Raw genomic sequence first — 27,109 nt, forward strand, 5'->3', positions numbered from 1 at the left:
AAGCGCTTTCATCAGCAGCTCCTTCAGCGACTGAAAGGCCTCTTCACATTTTGCATCCCACCCCAGTCCAAAAGGGTTCGAAGGGCTAAGATAATCTTTACCCTCCTCTCATTTTGTCCTCCTCCCTTTCTTCCTCAAGGGATGGTAACCGCACACAAGCTGATTTAAAGGGTGACTCACTTTAAAGTAGTCCTCATGAACCTCTGATAGTACCCACAGATCCCAAGGAACAAGTGCAAAGTACTCACAGTCTGGTGCCTTGGCCATGTAGTCATCGCCTCTATCTTATACAGATCCATAGCTACTCCATCCCATGAGAGTATGTGCCCAACATAGTTGGCAGACATCTTGCAGAACTGGCATTTGTCCAGGGAAAGTTTTAGCCCTTCAGCTTTCAGACGGCCCAGCACCTTCAGTAGCCTCGCTTCATGTTCCTCCAAGAGGGGCCCAAACACTATGGGATCATCCAGGTGCACCAATACCTCAAACAAGTTCATATGCCCCACTGTTTTCTCCTTGACACGCTGGAAAGCCACTGGGGCTCCTAATATGCCGGTCCCCCACTGGGTTGAATCCTACGACCGGTTCTCTCCAGCGTCTTCTCTCTTCATCTCCTGCTGAACAAAGGACCCCCGTTCACACACAACACGAAAACCTGCTCCCCTGATTGGACGGCTCACATTCCAAAGCCCCCGTTATCTCTAACCATAACCCACACACTGCTTCTACAGAAATACCATTATGTTAGCAGTGAAACCTTTCCCAGGGTGTTACACTTGTAAAGGTCAGGGTTGCTTGATTTAAAGCTGCAGAGGTAGAATTCAGAAAAGTGTGGCTTTCCCAGTTCATCCATGGCTTCCGGTCTGGAAACACCAGAATTGTTGTCGTTGATATACAGTTTTCAGCACACTTGCTGGTAAACTTCTGATGTAAGTACGCAAACATGAGGAAATCTGCAGATGCTGGAATTTCAAGCAACACACATAAAAGTTGCTGGTGAACGCAGCAGGCCAGGCAGCATCAATTGGAACAGGTACACTCGACATTTCGGGCTGAGACCCTTTGTCCTGACAAAGGGTCTCGGCCTGAAACGTCGACTGTACCTCTTCCAATAGATGCTGCCTGGCCTGCTGCGTTCCACCAGCAACTTTGATGTTTGTTGCTTCTGATGTAAGTGATGTACTTGTCTAGTCTGAAATCTGAGTATATGACCATGGGCCAATTCACTGACTCACAGCAGTCACATATAATCTCATCTGTTTCCTCACACTAGCACTGTACAGCTTTCTATTTCTGGAATCAGTCTTTTCAGCTGCTGTTTGTATGCAGGGAGTAGGAGCACAGTCTTGTGGACTGATTTACCAAACTGCAGATGAGGGGTGGCTCAGTAAGCATCTTTGATGCTTGGAGAGCAAGGATGAAGGAGTTTAGGCCCTTGATAGGACAGGAGAAATACTGGTATTATTGTGGTTACACACTCTTGAAGTTGGTCTTGTTGAAGTCAGTGACAGTGATGAAAAGGGCCTCTGGGTATCTCGCTGACCACAGAGTGAAGGCTTTGAGTCTGTCTGAATTGGGAAGTAGACTGCTGTGACAGGTAGTATGGATGACACTTCACTCTTAGATATTCCAAGAACCATATCGTCTGAACACCACAAGGAGTTAATTAAGAGGCAGACCCTCTGCTTCTAACTTTGCCTAAGGACATTTTAAGGTCCTTCTGGTGAATTGAGAATTGAGAAGCTCTGAGGTTGAATGGCACAGTCAGGAGAAGTCGGTGTAAGCCATGTTTCAATGAGGCTTAGCACAAACAGTCCCTCAGTTCTCTTTAGTTCATCAACTTTGTTCTCCATGGCCTGAACGTTAGCTAGTAGTACGCTGTACTGGAGGACTTGAACTACACTGTTTCAGCTTCACGTGAAGCCTAGCCCTCTTGTTACTCATCTGACGAACTGCTGGCTCTAAGGGTTGTGTCTTCTGTCAGGTCAGACCTTGGCTTCCACTGCCTTTGTGGGTTGAGTTGGGCCTCTAGCTTCGTGTCAAATTGGGCCTCATGTTGAGTCAGATTTCAGGCCTCGGACCCAACTGTCTTTCGTGATCAGGGCTTGGGCGTCAGCATCGAGTACTCGAGCTGGTTGGGTCCTCACTCCAGTAGATGCTTGGGTCTCTTCTTCTGGGAGATACTAATTGGAGAGAGGGCGTGTTCCTGAAGAGGAAGTTGGACAAATTGGATTATATTCTTTGGAGTAGTGGAGGCTGAGACAAGAGCAGATAGAGTTGGTAACTTTCACCCAGGCTCAAAATGTCTAATACTAAAGGGAGTTGAGTGAGAGGGAGAGTGTTTAAAGATGTTTGCACATTGACAGTGATGGGTGTCTGTCGGGAGATGAGAGGGAGAGTGTTTAAAGATGTTTGCACATTGATGGTGATGGGTGTCTGTTGGGAGATGAGAGGGAGAGTGTGTAAAAAAGAGGTTTGCACATTGACGGTGATGGGTGTCTGTCAGGAGATGAGAGGGAGAGTGTGTAAAGGAGAGGTTTGCACATTAATGGTGATGAGTGTCTGTTGGGAGATGAGAGGGAGAGTGTGTAAAGGAGAGGTTTGCACATTGACAGTGATGGGTGTCTGCAGGGAGATGAGAGGGAGAGTGTTTAAAGGAGAGGTTTGCACATTGACGGTGATGGGTGTCTGTAGGGAGATGAGAGGGAGAGTGTTTAAAGATGTTGACACATCAACAGTGATGGGTGTCAGTTGCCAATGGTGCAGGTGGAGGCAAATACAATAGAGGCATTTAAGAGGCTCTTAGGCATATGAATATGCAGAGAATGGAGGGATATGAACCGTGTTCAGGGAGAAGGGTTTAGGTGTCATTAGCTGAGGTAGTTTGATACAATATCACAGCAGGGAGGGGGAGGTGAGCTATTCTTGTGTTTTATTTCACTTGGACTCTCGTGGTACGTTGATGCAATAGATTAAATCTATGGATCCATTGTGAGTTGGTAAATTGGATCGCAAGTTGGTCTGGTTATAGAAGGCAGAGCACAGTGGTAGAGAGTTACTTTTCTGGTTGGAGATCTGTGACGTGATATTAAACAAGGATCAGTGAATGGACTTCTGTAGTTTGGAATAAATATCAAATGATTTGGATAAAAATAGAGGTTGTTTGATTATAAAGTTTTCCAGTGACAGGAAAACTGGTAGAGTTGTGGATAGTGAGGAAGATTGTCAAAGAATCCTGCAAGCTATAGATCTATTGGAATGAGTGTGAGTGAATGGCAAACAGCATTTAATCCAAAAATCTGAGATGCAGAGGGACTTGGGAGTCCTTCTGCAGAAAACCCTAAAGGCTAACTTGCAGGTAGATTCAGTGGTGAGGAGGGCAAATGAAATGTCAACATTCATTTCAAGAGGTCTACAATACAAGAGCAGGAATGTGATGTTCAGGCTTTATAAGGCACTGGTGAGGCCTCACCTTGAGTATTGTGAACAGTTTTGGGCTCCTCATCGAAGAAAAGATGTGCTAGCATTGGAGAGGGTTCTGAGGAGTTCATGAGGATGATTCTGGGAATGAAAGGGTTATCATACAAGGAATGTTTGATAGCTCTGAGTCTGTACTTGCTGGTATTTAGAAGGATGAGGGGGATCTCATTGAAACCTTTCAAATGTTGAAAGGCCTAGACAGAGTAGATGTGGAAAGGATGTTTCCCACGGTGGGGGAGTCTCGGACAAGAGGGCACAGCCTCAGGACAGAGGGGTTCCATTTAAAACAGGGATGTGGTGGAATTTCTGTAGCCAGAGGGTGGTGAATTTGTGGAATTTGTTACCACAGGCAGCTGTGGAGACCAGGACTTTGGGTGTATTTAAAGCAGAGATTGATAGTTTCTTGATTGGACATGGCATCAAAGGTTACAGGGAGAAGGCTGGGGTGTGGGACTGAGGAGGGAAAAAAAGGATCAGCCATGATTGAATGGTGGAGCGAACTCAATGGGCCAAATGGCCTAATTCTGCTTCTATGTCTTATGGTCTAAATACAATAAAGTAAGTGTGGTGCAAGTTTATAGCTTCCTGTGAGGGTTAACACAAATGGATAGGTGGTAAAGAGGCATTAGGACATGCTTGACTTCATTGGTTGGAGCATCAGCTAAAATGGTGGCAAGCGATGGTGCATCCATATAAATTGTTGGTTTTCCCGCACTTGGGACTTTGTATATAGTTATGTATAGTAAGGTATTTGACAAGGTCCCTCATAGCAGGTTGATTAAGGTGATAAAGATGTGTGGGAGTCAGTGTAAATTGCACATTTGGATTTAGAACTGGCTTGCCCATAAGAGAGTAGGGGTGGAAGGCAGTTATTCTGGCTGGAGGTCCGTGACCAGTGGTGCTCCGTGACAATCTGTGCTGGGATTTCTGTTATCTGTGATATCACCAGTGATTTGGATGTAAGTGTAGGCAGATAGATTAGCAAATTTGCAGATGATATCAATGTTGGAGTTGAGGACAATGTGAAAGAATACAACAGGGTAATGGGCAAATAAGTGCCAAATGTAACTTAATCTGGACAAATGTGAGATATTGCACTTTGGGACTCAAAAGAAGGAGAAAGTACACAGTAAGTGGTAGGCCCTGTAGATATAGAGGGATATTGGGGTCCAGGTCCACAGTTCACTGGAAGTGGCTATGCAAGTGGACAGGACGGTAAAGAAGGCAACTAGAACGGTTGCCTTCATTGGCAGGCGTATTGAGTATAGAAGTCTTACTCTAGCTGTATTAAACTTTGGTCAGACCACACATGGAGTATTGTGTGCTGTTCTGTTTATAGGAAAGGTGTGAAGATTGTGAGAAAGCTGCAGAGGAAGTTTACAAGGATGCTGCCTGGATTCGAGAGTATGAGCTAAAAGGACAGGTTTGACAAACTTGCGTTGTTCTCCTCAGACCATGTGAGGCTGAGGGGAGACCTTAAAGGTATTTTCAGAATCAGAATCAGGTTTTTTATCGCTGAGATATGTCATGAAATTTGTTGTTTTAAGGCAGCAGTACAGTATAATACATAAAAATGACTATAAAAAGTCATTGATCGGGTCTCCCATAGATGTTGTGACTCAGCTGAACCAGTACACAAGCCAGGGCAGTACGACATGGGGAGCAAGCTGTGTTCTTGTATCGGCCTCCCCACCATAGCTGATGACTGCAAAGGAATGTATTGCTGTGTCACAGGAGCTGCCAGTCAGCTTTGAACCAACATAAAACTCAACATGCCTTAGGGACTCCAGCTCCAGATTTTTCCTTGGGATTTACTCCCAAAACTTTCCCCATGCGTGGATATAGCCACAAGGCAGTGGATGTTTTGAGATCAGAGTTTTCCTTCTCCTAGATGAGCTGCCAATTGCAGATGACGAGCCCTAACTGTTGAAGTGACTGATTTCAAGGTGCCGGTAACGTGCCTTTGCCCTTCCCCTGTCAGTGGAAGAGGAGTATTTGCGAGCAGATGTAAGCAGTTTAGTGCGGTATCATAGTTGGCACTTCTGGTTTAAGGTGGCGCTCCTTAGGGCGGGTGACAGCCTACTGGCAATTTTCAAAGCAAGGAATGCAACAAAATGCTTTATCAATAACACTCCTTCTGTAAAAAATTATGGTGCACCATCACCGCAAACAATGAAGAGGCGAGCGAAGTTGAGGGTGTGGATGTAAGTCGAAGTGTGAGTGAGGTCAAGGCATGTTCAAGACAAAGTCAGAGAAAGTCAAGGGATATCCAAGATGGCGTCGAGGCAAATGGAGCAGAGAAAAGTCAGAGTGGAAGAGATTCGGGGCTTGTCCACTTAAACCAAGAGTGAGGTTGGATAGATCTAACTGATTGGCCAATGAGCCAAAACATGGTGGTGGGGTGCAGACCTAGAGCACATTGATGCAGCAGGACCTGGGTCCTAGAGCAATGCTTGGACCAATTAAATGCCGGGCTAGCTGGATTGAAAAGGCAGGGTGTCAGGACTAGAGGCAAAGGTTGGGTCAGCTCTGCTTGCTGCTCTGCGATGTTTGCTCAGCTCTGGGATACACTGATGCTGAGGCTGTGGGCCTACTCCAGCTGCTGCTGGCTTCATGCCTGTGGGCTCCACAGCGTTTACTCCGCTATGTGTAGAACTGAGGCTGAGGCTTTGGGCCTGCTTCGACTGCTCTGGGCTCCATGTCTGAGGACTCACTTTCATTCTAAATGCTATTTGTCTACTGTTATTGTTCGCACAATTTGCTTGGCTCTCCGGTGTTCATCAGTCTTAAATGAGTTCTACTGGGTTTCCTGTTTTGTGGCTGCCTGTAAGGAGATGAATCTCAAGGTTGTATAATACTTTGATAATAAATGTACTTTGAATATGTTGGGCCTAAGGGCCTGTGCCTGTGTGTAAACACAAGAATCAGGAAGTAGCAGACTATAACAGTGAGCAAAAGGTTGGCAGTGCTGTAACTCAATTAATCTCTAATATTGGTCTATTTTAACATTTTCCTGAAATTACATTTTTACCGTGTGTTCTTTGAATACAAAAGGAAAGAATGGCAAGTATTTGTGGAGCAGAGTCTTTCTTAGAGTTAATGAAACTTTTATACAAGCTACTTTGTGCATTCTGAATTATTGCTTGAATTGACTTTAAATCAGGGAAGGGTGGGATTTATGAACTGGTTTTCATCTTCCATATGCTGTAGGTGGGCATTAGGCCCTTGATGTTGCGCCAATGTTTAAAAGAAGGAGATATATTTCTCTCTCTAATCCTGTGATTTCTTCCAGGATGAAAATATGATTAACTTTATTAAAGGAGGAATCAAAATCAGAACAAGTTACAACATTTACAGGTAACAACCTCTACCTGACTCCCACCTTTAATAAGAATTCTTGTGCTGACTCTCGATGCCATTGCCCTGCGTATGAAGAGAAAACAAGCCCTCAGGGGCTCTCTGATACTGCAGATGTGATGTGAACTTTAAAATGGTAGACCTTCCTCACAGGGGATGTTTTTTCAGAACATATGGTGCTTTTTTGAACATCTCCTGAACCGACAGAAGTTGCCAGCTGTGCACTTCTTGTTTCCGGAGGTAATACCACGCTGAGCATGGTCAGCAGGCTAAAATGGGAAGGGTATCTGACAGAAATCATTGGCATGACACAGAAAAAGCTCTCTCACTCTTTCCTTCTCCAGCTGCTGACATCTCCACCTCTGCATTCACTCACCCACCCACCAGCGTAGAAAGAACCAGGCTGTAAGATTAGATTGATAGATACTTTACTGATCCCAAAGGAAATTACAGTGTCACAGTAGCATTACAAGTGCACAGATATAAATATCAGAAGATAAGTAAACAAGAATTAAAAAAATTAAGTAGAAGTAACTGAATGGAGAACTGCAAGTGGATGGTAAGCATTGATAGCCAAGGTGGCTGGGTGAGGCAAAAGGCACCATAGATGTGATTCCAACCTTCTCCATCCTCTGATAAAATACACAAACCACCAGTTGGCATCTCATTGGTAAAAACTCTAGATCTAAATATATTATAATAAAGATTAACCCAACTTGCCACTTTCCTTTAGATTTTAACGGTTTCACTTTATACACTGGTCGGCCATGTAGGAAGCCTAAGTGAAATCTTTGAGGAAGACAATAAATATACTTCCCTTCTCAATTTGCATGCAATCATTATTGTTGTGATTTCATAGAAACTGATCATTTGTATCCATTAGCATATCCATGATGATAGTCCCCAAATTCTCTGTCCCTTTGAAAAAGGACTATTAAAACACTCAAGTTACGACATCACAAACACACACACACACACACACACACACACACACACACACACACACACACACACACACACACACCACAAACACACACATACACATCACAAACACACACATATCACAAACACACACACACACATCACAAACACACACACACATCACAAACACACACACACATCACAAACACACACGCCACAAACACACACACATCACAAACACACACACCAGAAACACACCACAAACACACTCGCACACACACACCACAAACACACTGGCACACACACACCACAAACACACTCGCACGCACACACATACACACACACACACACACACACACACACACACACACACACGGATGCCGTCATTCATGATGGACGTGCACACATTGAAACTAACTCTTGAGAATGTTTCCAGTAATTTGCCGAACACTGAGTTTAGGCTAATTGATCGATAATTAAGTATCCTAATCTTTTTAAAAAAGAAAAGGTTACTGACACTATATCATGCACCCATTTCACATGGGCCTGACAGCCTATCTTTTTTCAAAAGTGCGTATTTTGCTCCTTTTTGTGAGTTTGGTTCATTTCATATTTCTCCTTTACTATAATGTCTTCATTGTTTCCTTCTTTTGAAGACAGATGGAAAGCATTGATAAAGTACCATACCCATATCTTGTGTCTCTAAACTCAGTTATATTTCTGAACTCTAGTAGAAGCTACTCTTAATTATTCTTTTGTTCTTCAAATATTTATAAAACATTTTTGGTGCTTAAAGTCATGGAAAAGTACAGAACAGAAACAGGCCCTTTGACCCATCTAGTCGTGACGAACAATTTAACCTGCCTAGTCCCAGCTGCACCCAGACCATAGCCCTCCATACCCCTACCATCCATGTACCTATCCAGACTTCTCTTAAACATTGAAATCGAGCTCGTGTGCAGCACTTGTGTTGGCAGCTCGTTCCACACTCTCATAACCCTCTGAATGAGGAAGTTTCCCTTCATGTTCTCCTTAAAATTTTTCCCTTTCACCCTTAACCCGTGACCTCTAGTCACAGTCCCACCGAACCTTAGTAGAAAAAGCCTGTTTACATTTACCCTATCTATACCCCTCATAATTTTGTATACCTCTGTCAAATGTCCCCTCAGTCTTCTATGGTTTAAGGAATAAAGTCCTAACCTATTACACCTTTTTCTTATAACTCAAGTCCTCCAGCCTGGCAACATCCCTGTACTCTTTCAACCTTATTTACATCTTCCCTGTGAGTAGCTGACCAAAACTGCACACAATACTCATATTAGACATCACCAATGTCTTATACAATTTCAACAACATCCCATATTCTGTACTCAGTACTTTGATTTATGAAGGCCAACGTGCCAAAAGCTTTCTTTACGACCCTATCTACTGTGAAAACACTTTCAATGAATTATGGACCTGCATTCCCAGATCCTTTTGTTCTACCACACTCCTCAGTGCCCTGCCTTAGTTGGTCCTACTAAAGTACAACACCTCGGACTTTTCTGCATTAAATTCCGTCTGCCATTTGTCAGCCATTTTTCCAGCTGATCCAGATCCCTCTGCAAGCCATGATAGCCTTCCGTGCTGTTCACTACCCCAGATCTTTGTGTCATCTGCAAATTTGCTGATCCAATTAACCACATTAGCATTCAGATCATTAACATAGATGGTAAACAACAATGGATCCAGCACCGATACCTATGGCACTCCGTCAGTCTTCAGTCAGAGTGCCAACCCTCTACTACCACTCTCTGGCTTCTCCCACAAAGCCAATGTCTAATCCAATTTGCTACCTTGTCCTGAATGCCAAGTGACTGAACCTTCTTGACTATTTGGGTCCTTGTCAGAGACCTTGCTATTGTCCATGGAGACAACATGGTCTTGCCTTCAACAACTTTCCTAGTAACTTCCTTGAAAAACTCTGTAAGATTGGTTTGGTTAGACATGACCTACCATACACAAAGTCACGCTGACTATCCCTAATCAGTCCTTGTCTAACCACATATATCTGGTCTTTTAGAATACCTTCCAATAACTTTCCCACTACTGATGTCAGGCTCACCGGCCTATAATTTCCTGGTTTATTTCTAGAGCCTTGCTTAAAGAGTGGAACAACGTTAGCTAAGCTCCAATCCTCCAGTGCCCCTCCTGTCACTAAAAATTATTTAAATATCTCCCTTAGGGCCCCTGCATTTTCTGCATTTGACTCCCACCTTGTCAAGCCCTGGGATTTATCCCCCCTAATTTGTCTCAAGGCAGCAAACACAATCTCCTCTGTAATCTCTATAGGGTCCATGACTTCACTGCTGCTTTGCCTCAGTTCTATAGACTCTGTGTCTCTCTTCCAAGTAAATACAAATGCAAAAAGATCATTTAAGATCTTCCCCATCTCTTCTGGCTCTACCCCTAGATTACCATTCTGATCTTCCAGAGGACCAATCTTGTTCCTTCCAATCCTTTTGCCCTTAACAGTTCTGTAGAATCCCTTAGCACTGCCGTGACATTTTCCCTGACTAGTAATGCCACCCGTCCCCCTGTAATCCCTCTCCTCTGTCATGTCTAGACAACAAAATCCCAGAGTATTATGCTCCCAGTCCTGCCCTCTTGCATCCAAGTCTCACGACTATGAGGACTCTCAGTCTTTGTTTATTGTCATTTAGAAATGCATGCATTAAAAAATGATACAACGTTCCTCCAGAATGATATCACAAGAAAACACAGGACAAACCAAGACTAAAACTGACAAAACCACATAATTATAACATATAGTTACAACAGTGCAAAGCAATACCGTAATTTGATAAAGAGCAGACCATGGGCATGATAAAAAAAAGTCTCAAAGTCCCGATAGACTCATCATCTCACGCAGGCAGCAGAAGGGAGGAACTGTCCCTTCCATGAGCTCCCAAGCGCTGCCAATTGCCGATGCAGCACCATTGGAAGCACCTGACCACAGCGGACTCCATCCGGAAACTTTGAGCCTCTGACCAGCCCCTCCGATACAGCCTCTCTGAGCACCATCCTCTGCCAAGCGCTTTGACCCCGCCCCGGCCGCCGAGCAACAAGTAAAGCCAAGAACTCGGGGCCTTCTCCTCCGGAGATTCTGGACCACACAGTAGCAGCAGCAGTGAAGCAGGCATTTCTGAAGTTTCACCAGATGTTCCTCCGTGTTCTCACGTCCGTCTCCATCAAGTCAGGATTGTGCACGGCACCCTACTTGACAAATAACAGATATCACCACCGGAGTGGCTGCTGCGAGTTGATGCATGCCATGAACTCATCACCTTCCTTATGATACATCTTGCATTGAAATATATGCAGCTCAGAACTGTGGGGGTAGAAGGATGGGTTGGCAAGTTTGCAGATGACACAAAGGTTGGTGGTGTTGTAGATAGTATAGAGAATTGTCGAAGATTGCAGAGAGACATTGATAGATTGCAGAAGTGGGCTGAGAAGTGGCAGATGGAGTTCAACCCGGAGAAGTGTGAGGTGGTACACTTTGGAAGGACAAACTCCAAGGCAGAGTACAAAGTAAATGGCAGGATATTTGGTAGTGTGGAGGAGCAGAGGGATCTGGGAGTACATGTCCACAGATCCCTGAAAGTTGCCTCACAGGTGGATAGGGTAGTTAAGAAAGCTTATGGGGTGCTAGCTTTCATAAGTTCAGGGACAGAGTTTAAGAGTCGAGAGGTAATGTTGCAGCTGGATAAAACATCGGTCAGGCCACACGTGGAGTACTGTGTCCAGTTCTGGTCACCTCACTATAGAAAGGTTGTGGAAGCATTGGAAAGGGTACAGAGGAGGTTTACCAGGATGCTGCCTGGTTTAGAGAGTATGGATTATGATCAGAGATTAAGGGAGCTAGGGCTTTACTCTTTGGAGAGAAGGAGGATGAGGGGAGACATGATAGAGGTATACAAGATATTAAGAGGAATAGATAGAGTGGATAGCCAGCGCCTCTTCCCCAGGGCACCACTGCTCAATACAAGAGGACATGGCTTTAAGGTAAGGGGTGGGAAGTTCAAGGGGGATATAAGAGGAAAATTTTTTACTCGGGGAGTGGTTGGTGTGTGGAATACCCTGACTGAGTCAGTGGTGGAGGCAGATACACTAGTGAAATTTAAGAGACTACTAGACAGGTATATGGAGGAATTTAAAGTGGGGGCTTATATGGGAGGCAGGGTTTGAGGGTTGGCACAACAATGTGGGCCAAAGGGCCTGTACTGTGCTGTACTATTCTCTGTTCTATGTTCTAAGAAGGATAACGGGACAGTCTATAAGTTCGTGTTGCAGTATGTGTGTATCTGGTTTGTGGTTATTCCTTTTATTTATTGCTAATTTGTGTGATTTTGATTGGGACAGACTGGCTCCATGGCCTGTGGTCAATGAACAACACAATGCTAAACTAAACTGAACTAATCTGAACACTGCTAGACTGTTTGAAGGACGCTGTGGTTTGATGTTTTATATTTATGTGTTTTCCACTTGGTTTTAGTTGTTGCACGATTTGTTCTTTTTTGTGCTTTTGGTGTTTGATGTTTTCTTTGAACAGGTTCCATGGAGTTTCTTTGTTTCGTGGTTTTCTGTGGGAGGACAAATCTCAGGGTTGAATACTGTATACATACTTTGATAATAAATGTAATTTGAACTTTGAACCTGATAGAATGTTTGAAATGATGAGAGTGGCTCTAAGAATAAAATGGGAAATTACAGGCCAGTGAGTTTGAAGTCAGTGAGTTTTACTTATGTGGGTAAGTAATTGGAAGGTATTCCAAGGGATTAGATATATAAATATTTGGATAGACAGGGCTAGTCAATATGGCTTTATGCATGGTAGATTGTGTCTAACCAATCATGAAGAATTTTTTGATAATGTTACCAAGAAAGATGATGATGACAAGGTAGTGGATGTTGTCTACATAGACGTTAGTAAGGCCTTTAAGAAGATCCCGCATGGGAAGTTGGTCAAGATGGTTCAGTAGTTTGGCATTCAAGATGAGGTAGTAAATTAAATTAGACATTAGCTTCACAGAAGAAACCAGACATGGTTGCCTCTCGACTGGAGGCCTATGACTAGTGGTGTGTTCCAGGGATTAGTGCTGAGTCCTTTGTTGTTTGTCACCTATATCGAAGATCTGAATAATAATGTGGTCAACTAAATCAACAAATTTGTAGATGACACCAAGATTGGGGGTGTAGTAGACAGTGAGGACAGCTATCAAAACTTGCAGTGGGATCTGGACTAGCTGATAAGATGGTCTGAAAAATGGCAGATGGAATTTAATACAGACAAGAGTGAGGTGTTGCACTTTGAAAGGACGTGGTGATTAGTTGGGCACTGAGGAGTGTAGAAGAACAGAGAGACCTGGGAGTGAAGATCCATAATTCCTTGGAAGTGGTGTCCCAGGTAGATAAGGTCATAAAGAAATCTTTTGGCGCATTGGCCATCATAAATCAAAGTACTGGGTGCAGGAGTTGGGATATTATTTTGAAGTTATAAGACATTAGTGAGGCCTAGTCATGCACTTTGGGAGAAAGAATAATGGTGTAGACCAGTGGTCGCCACTCACCGGGCCACGGACCGGTACCAGGCCGCAAAGCATGTACTACTGGGCTGCGAGGAAACGATATGATTTGGCGATATGAAACGATATGAGTCAGCTGCACATTTCCTCATTCCCTGTCATGCACTGTTGAACTTGAACATAGGATTGCCAACTGTTCCGTATTAGCCGGGACATCCCGTATATTGGGCTAAATTGGTTTGTCCCATACAGAACCACCCTTGTCCTGTGTTTTCGCCACTAAGGTAGAGTGTTCCTATGAAACCGTTCGTAAGCCAAAATGGCATAAAGTGAAGCAATTACCATTAATTTATATGGGAAAAATTTTTGAGCATCTCCAGACCCAAAAAATAACCTACCAAATCATACCAAATAACACATAAAACCTAAAATAACACTAACATATAGTAAAAGCCGGAATGATATGATAAATACACAGTCTATATAAAGTAGAAATAATGTATGTGCAGTGTAGTTTCACTTAACAGAATCGGGAAGATTAAGCCAAAATCGATTTGTAGAAAAAAAATCGGCACGTACATGCATGCTCGCACAGATGCCTGAGCAAGACTTCATGGTCATAGTAGTCTTTCTCGGGGTAAACACAAGTGTCCCATATTTGACTGCTACTTTTGTCCCTTATTTGGGAGTGAGAAAGTTGGCAACCCTACTTGAACACCTCCCCCCCGTCCGCAAGAATATTGTCAATATTAAACTGGTCTGCAGTGCAAAAAAGGTTGGGGACCCCTGGTGTAGACTAACAGACTCTTCTTAGGCTTTCAGCCGGGCCCAGGTACTGTGTGCAGTTCTTATCACATACTTGCAGGAAAGATATCAATAAGATTGAAAGAGCACAGAGAAAACATACAAGAATGCTGCCGGGACTTGAGGACCTGAGTTATGGGGAAAGGTTGAATTGGTTCAGACTTCGTTCCCTGGAGCGTAGGAGAATGAGGGGAGATTTGATAGAGGTATATAAAATTATGAGGAGCATAGGTAGGGTAAATGCAAGCAGGCTTTTTCCACTGAGTTTGGATGAGATTAGAAATGGAGATCACAGGTTAAGGATGAAACGTGAAGTGTTTAGGGGGAACATGAGGGAAAACATCTTCACTCAGACAGGGCTGAGAGTGTGGAACGAACTGCCAGCGGAAGTGGTGGATGTGAGTTCAATTTCAATATTTAAGAGAAATTTAGATAGGTATATGGATGTGAAGGATTTGGAGGATTATTGTCCATTTGCAGGTCAATGAGACGAGACAAATTAATAGTTTCCCAGGTCCCTCTGTTCTACTACACTACTCAGTGTCCTGATTTGGTATTTCACCAAGACTCTAGCAAATTTCTAAAGCATTCAGACTAATTACATCATTGCCTGGCAGTGAGGATCCAACACACAGATTGAAAGAGGCTCGCAGAGGTTTGTAGACTCAGCCATCTCCATCAGGGACACAAGCTCCCTCCCCCCCATATATTGAGGACATCTTCCGAAGGCAGTGCCTCAAGGAGGTAACGTTCAGCATTAAAGACCCTCACACCAGCGACATGTCCTTTTACTACCATCAGGGAGGAGGTACAGGAGCCTGAAGACCCACACTCAATGCAGCTTCTCACTACTCCTCCTTTCCATGACATTTATTTATTTATATTGTAACTTGTAGTGAGTTTTATGTAATGTACTGTACTGCTGCCACAAAACTAATTTCACAACATATGTATGTCAGTGATATAAGCCTGATTCTGATTCAGATTATGAAATATTTAAATTACAAAGGGCATTGTTAGTCTGTCTTTTCCCATGGTACAATATGTTGTACAGACAGCAACATAACTCTAAGGCAAGGGGGGGGAGGGAATTATAAAGGAGATTTTGAAGTGGATATGATAGCAACATTTATATTAGAGACATTTAGACAGATGCATGGGCAGGCAGGAAATAGAGCATATGGAGGCAGGTCAGATTAGACCATAAGACTATAAAATATAGGAGCAGAATTAAGCCATTTGGCCCATCGAGTCTGCTCCACCACTTCATCATGGCTGATCCAATTTTCTGCCTTCTCCCCAAATCCCTTCATGCCTTGATCAATCAAGAATCTATCAACCTCTGTCTTAAATATAGATAAAGAGTAGGTCTCCACAGCTGCCTGTGGCAAAGAATTCTACAGATTCACCACTCTCTGGCTGAAGATTAGTTTAGGGAAGCATCATTCAGCCCAGATTTTGTGGACCAAAGACCCTGTGCCCCTGCTGTACCGTGTTATGTTCTAAAACTACCAGAAGGCTGTAAAACCCATCTTGCTCACTAACGTCCTTAAGGAGGAAACTTGCATTCCTTAGTTGTTTCTATTTCCTCTCTTTCCCAGTTTTGATGAAGGGTATTCAACCTGAAATGTTGACTGTTTGTCTCCTCTCTTTGATGCTGCCTGATTCCCTGAGCATTTCTGGCATTTTCTGTTTGTTTTCTTATGTAAGCGCAAGTCTGTTTGCCTTTCTTTCAGATGTGCAGATGTTGACAAATTGACTGTAGGAACTGGCTGACTAGTGTTTCAGCAGTTTCTAGAAAGGCTCAAACTCTGTCATTTGGATTTTGAGCAGAATTTAGAACTTCTGTACTCCATTTGCAAAGCTCAGTTGCTAAGAATGGCTAGGCTAGAATATTTGAGCAAAGTTGCAACTTCTAACCATTTGCAACCGCTCAAATAATGAGGCAATTCATTGCTGTGTGCAGTATTCAGTTATGGGCTATCGAAAGGGAGATAACATTACAATACACAAATAGCAGGCAATGATCATCTCCGACAAGAACTAGTCCAACCAACTACCCTTACCATGTTCCCCATCAATGCCATAGGGTTCACTATTGACAAGGAACGTGCCACATTTGTATTTTCGTTACAAAAGCAAGTTGCAGGCTGTCAAACCTCTTAACTTCTGACATGCCTTTCTACCTGGGCAAGGGTTTAACTCTGAAGTATGATAAAATGCTGTCCACTTGTCTGGATGAGTTGTGCTTTCAACAGCAAAGCAATGCATGTGATTAATGTATAATTCACCACTGAAGCTTTCACTCCCTCCTTCTGACGTTAACAATTATGAACATTCATAAAATTTGCCGTGTGACTCGTCCAGGTGGCTGCCCCACCCAATGAGCACTGCAGGTGGACAACCAACACCAGTCAGTCGCTCTCCGTGTTTCTTCATTATAAATGGGCCGAAGTCCCGGAAATCCCCAGCCAACAACACTGACACCGATAAATACGTGACATCAATTTTGTGAACTAATTCCCCATTGTCATGTCAACCACATAATAGGATGGGGAGTAATTTTTTGTGTTGCCAGGAACATCCATGTTCCATCGTGAATAAAAAGAAAGGAACTATTATTTCAATTGAAAGAAACTACTTACTAGAAGAAAGGCCTTCATCTTTTTATTACCTTCTGTTATGTTTTTTTTTATTTTTAATGAGAACAGTTAAAATGAACTAGGTGTATCTAACAAGCCAGGGACGCCCACTGTTACCTATTTTGAAATGTACATAATTTAAGATGAAAATGCTTTGGATACGATGGTTTGACTCTGTTTAGAAATTATTTATTTTTTGTTTCACTTGCTTACCATGAAAATATTTGATCTGTTTGTTAAGGGAATGCCAGCAGATTGTGCAAATGACACAGGATCGGGTCAAAACTGACGTCTATTGCCAGTTTGAAGGTGGAGTCAAATTAGGAATTGGAGCTTTTAACCTGGTATGACACACTCAAGCTTCCATCACGATAAACTACAGAAATGCTTTTGTTGCTTAAGTTAACTAGCTGACTATCATTTTGAACTAAAATGTTTTATTTACATCATAACAGATGCTATCTTTGCTACCTTTAAGAATTCTTCGACTACTTGAATTTATTGGATTTTCGGGTAATCAGGTACGTGTAAATAATTGTACTTGTTGAAATTATAAATTATTGTACTCTGACTCATCTTAAGATTTGGCATTAACTTATTATCAGAGAAAGGGACAGCAGAGAAACCTGTCCGACAGCTCACGAAGTCATGCTGACTCTCCATCACCCATCCACGTAATCATAAACTCCCTGAAGATTCTACCACTCATCTACACACCGGGGGCAACTACAACTAACTGACCAATCGACACATCCTTAAACTGTGGGAAGAAGCTAAGGTACCCGGAGGAAATGCACATGGTCATAGGGAAACCATGCCAATGCACTCGGGGTCAGGATTGAGCTTGTCTCTGGCACTATGAGGTCGTGCCTAGTTACTTGCATACCTAGGTCCACGGTCTGAGCACTCAGCTTCTGAGTAGCATTAGAACACCATCTACTGGCAGATTGCAGTTGTGCTCAAACTTAAACAGATATTCAGTCTTTGGCAATCTTCTGTGCAATCCACAATTCTAGCAACCTTTGCACTGTTTGCAAATTTACTCACGGATCCTACCACATTTTCATCCAAATAATTTATAGGTCCCAGTACAGTTCCCTCCATAATACCGTTAGTCACAGGCTTCCATCAGAGTAAGACCCATCCACCACCACCCTCTGTCTTTAATGGACAAACTAATATTGGATCCAATCGGCTAAGTCACCACCCGGTTTTCTGGATGGGCCTACCACGCGGGATCTTGTTGAATGTTTACTAAAATCTCTGTAGAAAGCATCCACTGTTCAATTTCATCAACCAACTTTATCACTCCACGAAAAATGCAGATCAGTCAGACATGATGTGCCCTGCACAAAGCCACTCTGACTGTCACTAATCAGACCAGACTTCTCCAAATGTTCACACATCCTGTCCATTAGTTTCCCTATTACCAAGACATAAGAATCAACAGACTATAATTTCCAGGATTATCCTTAATTCCCTTCTTGAACAAAGGAACAACATTAGCAACTTTCCATCGTCCAGTAACACACCTATGACTAGTGAAGATACAAAGACACTTTTCAAACAGGACTCTACTCATATTTGCTCCATCACTGGCACTGCTTCTGGGATGCAACAGACAAAATCCAACACAGCCCATGAGGATAGATCCATCCCAATTCAATGTGAGAGTATCGGCAAAGGAAAGTCAACTGCATGAAATAATGTTTTAATGTGCTACATAATTGAACAGTATCTGAAATTTACCTGCAGCATGTAGCTGAACACCAGGAATGTGTGGGCAAGAAGTGTCAACCAGAGTTCAATGCATGGTTGTTGTCACGTATTGAATATATCTGTGTGCTTGAATTATTTATTTGCACAGGCCATGAGGACTGTAGCTTAAACCAGTAACACAAAATACAAAGTACCCCACCACTAAGCACATCTTTTCCTCTCCACCCCTCTCCGCTTTCTGCAGGGATCGTTCCCTCCGCGACTCCCTGGTCCACATGTCCCTCCCCATGGATCCCCCACTTGGCACTGTTACGTACCCCGTAACTGGGTTGCCAAACCAGCAGAAATGGATCACTCAGTTGGAGTCTGGATTACTAGAACTAAGAAAGTTTTATTAAAGAAACAAGCAACACAGTAATCGAAAGGATAATAAATACAACAGTTCAGCAATGATAAACACACATGTGCACAGAATTAAGATAACAGCATCAATCAAGCTCTATCGTTGTCTAGGGGTAAATGACCAATTTCAAAGTGACACAAAGTCCAGTTCGATTTAGTTCAGTTCGCAGTAATCGTTGCCATGGCGATGGACAACGTAGGGGGAGGGAGAGAGAGAACGAGAACGACTGATCATTCAGAAACGGCTTCCACTCACAGACCGGCGATATTGCTCACAAGCAGCTTTCGGGCGAGTCCTTTGTGATGTCACCTGAGGTCACCGACTGTGACCCCTCCTCCAGATGCGGTCGATCCTCTGCAGTGAACCCGGCACCCAAGCGAGGGTGGACACACACCGGGTTCCCGCTGATCGTACCTTTCCACTCTGTGCGTTTACGATCCGGTACTTCCCACCGACTCGTGAGAGGCGCACCGCTTCCAGGGTCTCATTACCTCGGGTGTCGTGTGTGTGTCCTGCCTTAGCGAACCTGTCCCTTTTTATCCCCCTGCTGGGGTATCGCCTGTCCATCACTTCAAACAGTTCAGAGTTCAAAGGGGGAGCCGCTCTAGACAGCTCTCTCTCCCGTCCCTTCATTACACACCTCCAGATGCTGCTTCATTGTTCCTTATCTCTCCTTCCCCTGAGGACAGGTGGCAGACCAACTGCTGATGCCACTGATGCTAACCCAGGCCAGCAAACATCTTAATTTATGTGTATTCTTGTCACAGCACTTATCCCTGTAAGCGTAAGTACTACACCTGTCCCTACACCTCTTCTCTTGCCACCATTCAGGACCATTCAATCATAGGCTAATCTAATTCTTCCATTCATCCCCACTCCCCTGCCTTGTCCCCATCCCCTTTGATGCCCTGGCTAATCAAGAACCTATCTATCTCTGCCTTAAATACATCCAACAACTTGGCCTCCACAGCTGCTCGTGGCAACAACCTCCACAGATTTGCCACCCTCTGATTAGAGTAATTTCTCCGCATCTCTGTTCTAAATGGATGTCCTTCAATCCTGAAGATGTACCCTCTTGTTCTAGAATCCCCGACCATGGCAATAACTTTGCCATATCTAATCTGTTCAGGTCTTTTAACATTTGGAATATTTCTATGAGATTCCCCCCTGACCCAACCTGGAGGTTAACCTTTAGGGTATCTTGCACAAGGACTCCCAAATCCCTTTGGCATGTCTGCATTTTGAATTCTCTCCCCATCTAAATAATAGTCTGCCCGTTTATTTCTTTCAGCAAAGTCCATGAATATACACTTTCCAACATTGTATTTAATTTGCCACTTTCCTATAGAGGGCAGCAAGCTTGAAGGGCTGAAGAGCACACCACTCGTCAAAATCCCTTACTATAAATCTGAAATAAAAGCAAAATCATTTAATTAATACACATGGGGACTGTGAAACAAAATAATTACCCATAGTTCTTCACTATTTATCTTGTGTCCTTTTTTTGGCAATACGATTATCCATTGGGAATTGGGAATAGAATATGTTCTTCTAAACCTCTGTTGTGCCACTGTTTGCTACAGGAGCTGGGATTATTGATGCTGCGAGAAGGTGCTGCTACTCATAGTCTGAGAGCAATACTGTGTGCTTTGACTCTCTTGATGTACCAAACTTATATCACCGTAGTCCTCGGTAAGATGTATCCTTTTATTTCTTCTAATCTTTGCCTGGACAATGGAATAACGGAATTGCGTGTTAGGAGACATTATGATAATAAATCAGTGCAGGATTCAATTTTACAAAATGGATTGGAGATAATGATAGTGCTAGGGAAACACTGAAAATACTAACTTTCTTTCAGCATGTTTTTATATTAGTTTTACAGCTGAAATGATTATATCAACAATATTGAACTCTTTGGGAGGGTACCAGGTTATAGGATCTTGTTTTGTGTATCTGGCTGCTGAATTTACCCTTTGATGGGATTAAGGAACATGGGTTCTGAGGCAAGTTGGTGAATTGGATTGGAAATAGAAGGCATAAGGTAGTGGTAGATGGGTGTTCTGACTGGAAACCTTTAACCGTGGCATATTAGTACTGAGAACTTTATTGTTGTAATATATATATTGATTACTTGGATGAGAATGTAGGGGTATAGCTATTAACTTTGCAGATGACACAAACATTGCTGAAGTTAGAGCTGCTGATATATGTCCTGTGGCATCTTGTTTAAAGATACAGCAGGAAAGTTGGGCAGAGCAGCAGCAAATTAACTTTAATCCGGACAAGTATGAGGCAATGCATCTTGGGTGGACAAACTCTCATCGGAGATAGAGAGTAAATAGAAGGGATCTTTGGAGCAGAGAGAATTCTGGAGGTACAAGTCCTAGCTCACCAAAAATGAGGACACTGGTGGGTTAGAGAGAGCAGAAAGCATTTGGTTTGCTTGCCCTTGTAGGGCAAGGCAATTATGTTTACAAACTTCTGAGTGGAATAAAGAACGAGAATCTTCTTGCCAGGGCAGGGAAATCAGAACGAAAGGACACAGTTACAAGCTGAGAGAAGAAAAGTTTAAAGGAGAATGAAGTGGTGTTGAATATTTGGAATGAGCTGCCACAAAAGCTGGTGGAGTCAGATGCAATTGAGCATTTAAAAGGAACTTGGTCGGGAAAGAAACAGTGAGAGACAGATGTAACATGGGCATATGGAATTATTAGCATGGACAAGGTGGGCCCTGAAGTTTCTGTAATGCACATCTCTATGATTCTACTTTACAACAATGACTGTACTTTGTTTAATTGTCTATCTCGAAGTCTCAAAAGATAATTCATATATGAGAGTTGTTCTATTTCTCTTGAGGTGCATTTTAGTGGAAGTAATATTATTTTGGTGTCCATTCCTTCCAGTTGTATCTTATTATGAAGCAAAATAACTGTTCTGAACTATAAATCTTCTTAACAGGTGGAGGTGAAGGCAACCTCAAAGAAGCTGAGGCACTCCTTGAACCCTACCTCAAGAAGTATCCCAATGTAAGTATTTAACAAGACACATAATCTCCTGACTTGAATTGGGGTTTTGGATGCAATCGTCCAGATTAGACCTCACTGTTGAGTAGTGGGATCAAAATACATTTGCATACTAACTAAGGGAAACTCATAGTGAATAGGTTTTAAAAGTACATAAATAACTTACTATGATTAATATTTTAAAATCATCAAAATATTTTTTATTCGTTGGTGCAAGTCTTATTGTTAGTTATTATCTAGATTTCAGGACAGAGGTCAGTGATAATAAACCTGATTCTGTTTCTGAGATAGTTGGCGTGGCTTTGTAAAGATAAAACCCGACTGATCTTTATTTTGCTGCAAAGTGTATTAATTAGGTTAATGTATTACAGAATTTGCATAGACTTCAGGGCCTTCAACAAAGTCCCACTGGGGAGACCAATGAAGGTCAGGATCCAGGGCAAATTGGATCCAAAACTGGCTTTGCAATTATGTGATTGTAGAGGGCTGTACGTGGTTGCATCCAAGATGACACTGGCAATATATGGCCTCATTTTGTGGGTAACTCACAAAATTACTAGTATATACATCTTCTGAATTGCTATCACTGAAATCTGCAATCTGTAATTTCCCTTTAAGAAATGTATTTTTGAAAGTCTAAATGAAGTAGCGACTTTGCTTTCTTCTGAAGGACTTGGCAGACTTGACTGTCAGGAATGCAGATACAGTATCTGCCATCAGCAAAATGAGGGTGCCAGAGCAGGCTAAGGTGATGGAGTACGTGAGCAAATCTGTCTAGCATACTCCTGGTCAATGTAGAGTCACTTGAGAGCAAGATAGACCATAAGACATAGGAGCAGAATTAAGCCATTCAGCCCATCGAGTCTGCTCCACCATTTCATTATGGCTGATCTATTACCCTTTCTCCTGCTTTCTTCCTATAACCATTCACGCCCTACCTTATCAAGAATCTATCAGTTTCCACCTTAAATACACCCAGTGGCTTGGCCTCCACAGCTGCCTGTGGCAATGAATTCCATGAATTCACCACCCTCTGGCTAAAGTTGTTCCTCCTCATCTTCTAATCTCTGTTCTAAAGGGATATTCTTCTATTCTGAGGTGGTACCCTCTGGTCCTAGACTCCCCCACTATAGGAAGCATCCTCTTCACATCAACTCTACATCCACTCAATCTAGGCCTTTCAATGTGCAATAAATTTCAATGAGATCCCCTCATTCATCTAAATTCCAGTGATGGCCCAGAGTCATCAAATCCTCCTATATGATAAGCAGTGTTTTTTCCATAGCTGTTGCCTGGCCTGCTGAGTTCCTCCAGCTTTTTGCGTGGGTTGCTTGGATTTCCAGCATCTGCAGATTTTCTCTGTTTTGTCATATGATAAGCCTTTCATTCCTGGAATCATTCATTTCAACCGCCACATCATGAGTAGGAAGTGGGTAAACATATAACACCAATAAACATCAAAATAAAATCCATGATGTCCAATAATTATATTTATGCTCAAGCATGCCTTAATCTGATGTCACTTGAGTTCGCTTGCAGCGCCTGGCATGTATCCATTTACTTTTACCTTCTACCCTGACTGCCGAATTGGTAATTAACAGTACTTAGTAAGGACCTTCCCACCGAGCTCCCAGTGGTCCCTTATGTCAGCGGTCCCCAACCACTGGGCCGCGGACTGGTACCGGGCCGCAAAGCATGTGCTACCGGGCCACGAGGAAACGATATGATCTGGCGATAGGAGTCAGCTGCACCGTTCCTCATTCCCTGTCACCCACTGTTGAGCTTGAACGCACGTGAGGTCATTACCGGCGTGTCATCCATGTCAGAGCGTGAAGGAGATCAACTCCTCGAGCTTGCAAGTGACGGCGGGCTGAAAAGTATGTTTGACATAACATCCCTGCCGGCATTCTGGATCAAAGTCAAGGCTGAATATCCTGAGATATCCACGAAAGCACTGAAAACATTGCTTCCATTTCCAACATATCTCTGCAATGAATGCAATGAAAACTAAATTGAGGAATAGACTGGACAAAAGGAACCCCATTTGAATATCGCTGTCTCCCGTCACTGCTCGGTAGGACTGTACCGTTGCAGGGAAACAAGCCCAGGGCTCCCACTGATTCAGCGATATTGGTGTGTTGCAATGATTTTATATGTACATACGGGGAAAATATGTGCTGTGTGTTTAATATCCAAACGTTATTTAAAATGTTATGATGCTATTGACTTACTTATATAACCATATAACAATTACAGCACGGAAACAGGCCATCTCTGCCCTTCTAGTCCGTGCCGAATGCTACTCTCACCTAGTTCCGCCAACCTGCACTCAGCCCATAACCCTCCATTCCTTTCCTGTCCATATACCTATTTTACTTTAAATGATAATATCGAACCTGCCTCTACCACTTCTACTGGAAGTTCGTTCAATACTTACTTCAAGCTCCCCTGTCCTCCCCTGATAATTGACTTATCACTATATTCATGCCAGGAAAATATGCGCTGTGTGTTTAATATTAAATTCGTCAGATAAACCCTTTTAGAAACGAAACTGAGTGCATTAGCCACTTATCACCTATATTCTGGTCGTGATTAACGCACCCCTCCCCCCAATCAGAATCGTCGAAAACTATTTGTAAATCGGCACATCCATGCATGCGCACTGGTGCCCGCGCAAGGCTTCATGGTCATTGTAGTCTCTCGGGGTAAACAACGTATTTGACTGCTACTCTTGTCCATTGGCAACCCTACCCCGGCCCCCCACCCCCACCCCGGGTTCGGCTGGTCCGCAAGAATATGGTCAATATGAAACCGGTCCACAATGCGAGAAAGGTTGGGGACCCCTGTCTTATGTGGTTTCCTGACCGGGATCCACTCGGGAAGAATCAGGGTGTGTCTCCCTTTCGATGGAGCACTCCAAGCAGCAGAAACCTGTGGAGAAGCAGGCAGAACAACTTGGGTTAATTTCACACAATAATCAACTAAACCACCTGCCATAATGTGTGTATCAGCCTCTCTGAGAACGAGGGCTCCTGCTAGTGACATAGTTCACCCAGTTACCACTTCAAATGGACTCAGTTTTGTTTCTTTATTTGGGGCTGCTCTGATGCTGCAGAAAACCAAACCAAAGCGGACGTTGTAGGCCACGGTACTCTGTCCTCGTGACACTTAGTCAGCGGTTGTTTGATGATGCCATTCATTCTTTCAACTTGTCCTGATGACTCTGGATGATTTGGGCAATGAAAATGTTCATCAGCCAACATAATTCTTGACAAACATTTCCAGTGAAATGTGTTCCTTAGTCAGGGTCAACGTGACATGGAAATCCCCATCTGGGAATATAGTCCTTTATCAGAGTTCTCTCTCTCTCTTCTTTCTCCGTTTGTCCCTCTGACTATACCCCTCGCTCATCCTCTGGGTTTTTTTCCCCCCCTCCCCCCTTTTCTTCTCCCTGGGCTTCCTGTCCCATGATCCTCTCATATCCCTTTTGCCAACCACCTGTCCAGCTCTTGGCTCCATCCCTCCCCCTCCTGTCTTCTCCTATCGTTTTAGATTTCCCTCTCCCCCTCTCACTTTCAACTCTCTTACTCACCCTTCCTTCAGTTAGTCCTGACGAAGGGTCTCGGCTGGAAACGTCGACTGTACCTCTTCCTAGCGATGCTCCTGGCCTGCTGCGTTCACCAGCAACTTTGATGTGTGTTGCTTGAATTTCCAGCATCTGCAGAATTCTTCATGTTTACTTAATCAGAGTTTATCAGTTTGTTTGCTTATTGATTAATTGAGATACAGTGTGGAACAGGCCCTTCAGCCATTTTGAGCCATGCCGCCCAGCAAGTCCTGATTTAACCCTAGCCTTATTATGGGACAATTTACAATGACCAATTAACCAACCCACCAGTACGTCTTTGGACTGTGGGAGGAAACTGGAGCAGCCGGAGAAAACCCACGCGGTCACAGGGAGAGCGTACAAGCTCCTTACAGGCAGTGGTGGGAAGTGAACCCGGGTCACTGGTATTGTAACGCATTGTGCTAACCACCAGGCAACCGTTCCATCCCATGGTTTGGCTGTGTGTGTGGCTTCCACCCATTTTGAAAATTTGTCCTCTCCACTATCACTACTATCACCAGGATATCTGCATATCCTTACACTTTGGTAAATTAATATAGTCCACAGGTAGATGTAAAAATGGACCAGGTGGGGCAGGGCACTTAGTTGTGGTAGTTTTTCTGCTGCTCCAGAGTGTGTTTACTGGCATATCATCCTTCTCTCAACTGATAGTTTTTTGCAGCAATACATAGAGGTACCAACTAGAGAAGGGGCAGTGTTGGATCTCCTGTTAGGGAATGAGATAGGGCAGGTGACGGAGGTAGGTGTTGGGGAGCACTTCGGGTCCAGTGATCACAATACCTTTAGTTTCAATATAATTATGGAGAAGGTTGGGACTGGATCCAAGGTTGAGATTTTTGATTGAAGAAAGGCTAACTTTGAGGAGATGCGAAAGGATTTAGGAGGAGTGGATTGGGACAATTTGTTTTATGGGAAGGATGTAATAGAGAAATGGAGGTCATTTAAAGGTGAAATTTTGAGGGTACAGAATCTTTATGTTCCTGTTAGGTTGAAAGGAAAGGTTAAAAGTTTGAGAGAGCCATGGTTTTCAAGGGATATTGGAAACTTGGTTCGGAAAAAGAGAGAGATCTACAATAGATATAGGCAGCTTGGAGTAAATGAGGTGCTCAGGGAATGTAAAGAATGTAAAAAGAATCTTAAGAAAGAAATTAGAAAAGCTAAAAGAAGATACGAGGCTGCTTTGGCAAGTAAGGTGAAAATAAATCCAAAGGGTTTCTACAGTTATGTTAATAGCAAAAGGATAGTGAGGGATAAAATTGGTCCCTTAGAGAATCAGAGTGGACGGCTATGCTGGGGGAGCCAAAAGAGTTGGGGGAGATTTTGAACAATTTCTTTTCTTCGGTATTCACTAAGGAGAAGGATATTGAATTGTGTAAGGTAACGGAAACAAGAAGGGTAGTTACGGAAAGTATGACGATTAAAGAAGAGGGAGTACTGGCGCTTTTAAGGAATCTAAAAGTGGATAAGTCTCCGGGTCCGGACAGGATATTCCCTAGGACCTTGAGGGAAGTTAGTGTGGAAATAGCAGGAGCTCTGACAGAAATATTTCAAATGCCATTAGA

At 43.2% G+C, this 27,109-nt stretch overlaps 1 protein-coding gene across 2 annotated transcripts in view; it reads left to right on the top strand.

Moving 5' to 3' along the window:
• LOC140211760 (tetratricopeptide repeat protein 39B) overlaps window positions 1-27,109 on the top strand; it is a 341,074-nt gene that overhangs the window by 210,008 nt on the left and 103,957 nt on the right. For both annotated transcript variants that reach the window (XM_072281904.1, XM_072281903.1), the window contains 5 exons: window positions 6,773-6,837; window positions 17,013-17,115; window positions 17,227-17,292; window positions 20,477-20,585; window positions 21,855-21,922. In XM_072281904.1, the coding sequence (XP_072138005.1) occupies window positions 6,773-6,837; window positions 17,013-17,115; window positions 17,227-17,292; window positions 20,477-20,585; window positions 21,855-21,922 (411 nt within the window). The remainder of the gene's footprint in view (window positions 1-6,772; window positions 6,838-17,012; window positions 17,116-17,226; window positions 17,293-20,476; window positions 20,586-21,854; window positions 21,923-27,109) is intronic.

The sequence above is a fragment of the Mobula birostris genome, chromosome 17 (assembly GCF_030028105.1).
Source record: "Mobula birostris isolate sMobBir1 chromosome 17, sMobBir1.hap1, whole genome shotgun sequence".
NCBI classification, from domain to species: Eukaryota; Metazoa; Chordata; class Chondrichthyes; order Myliobatiformes; family Myliobatidae; genus Mobula; species Mobula birostris.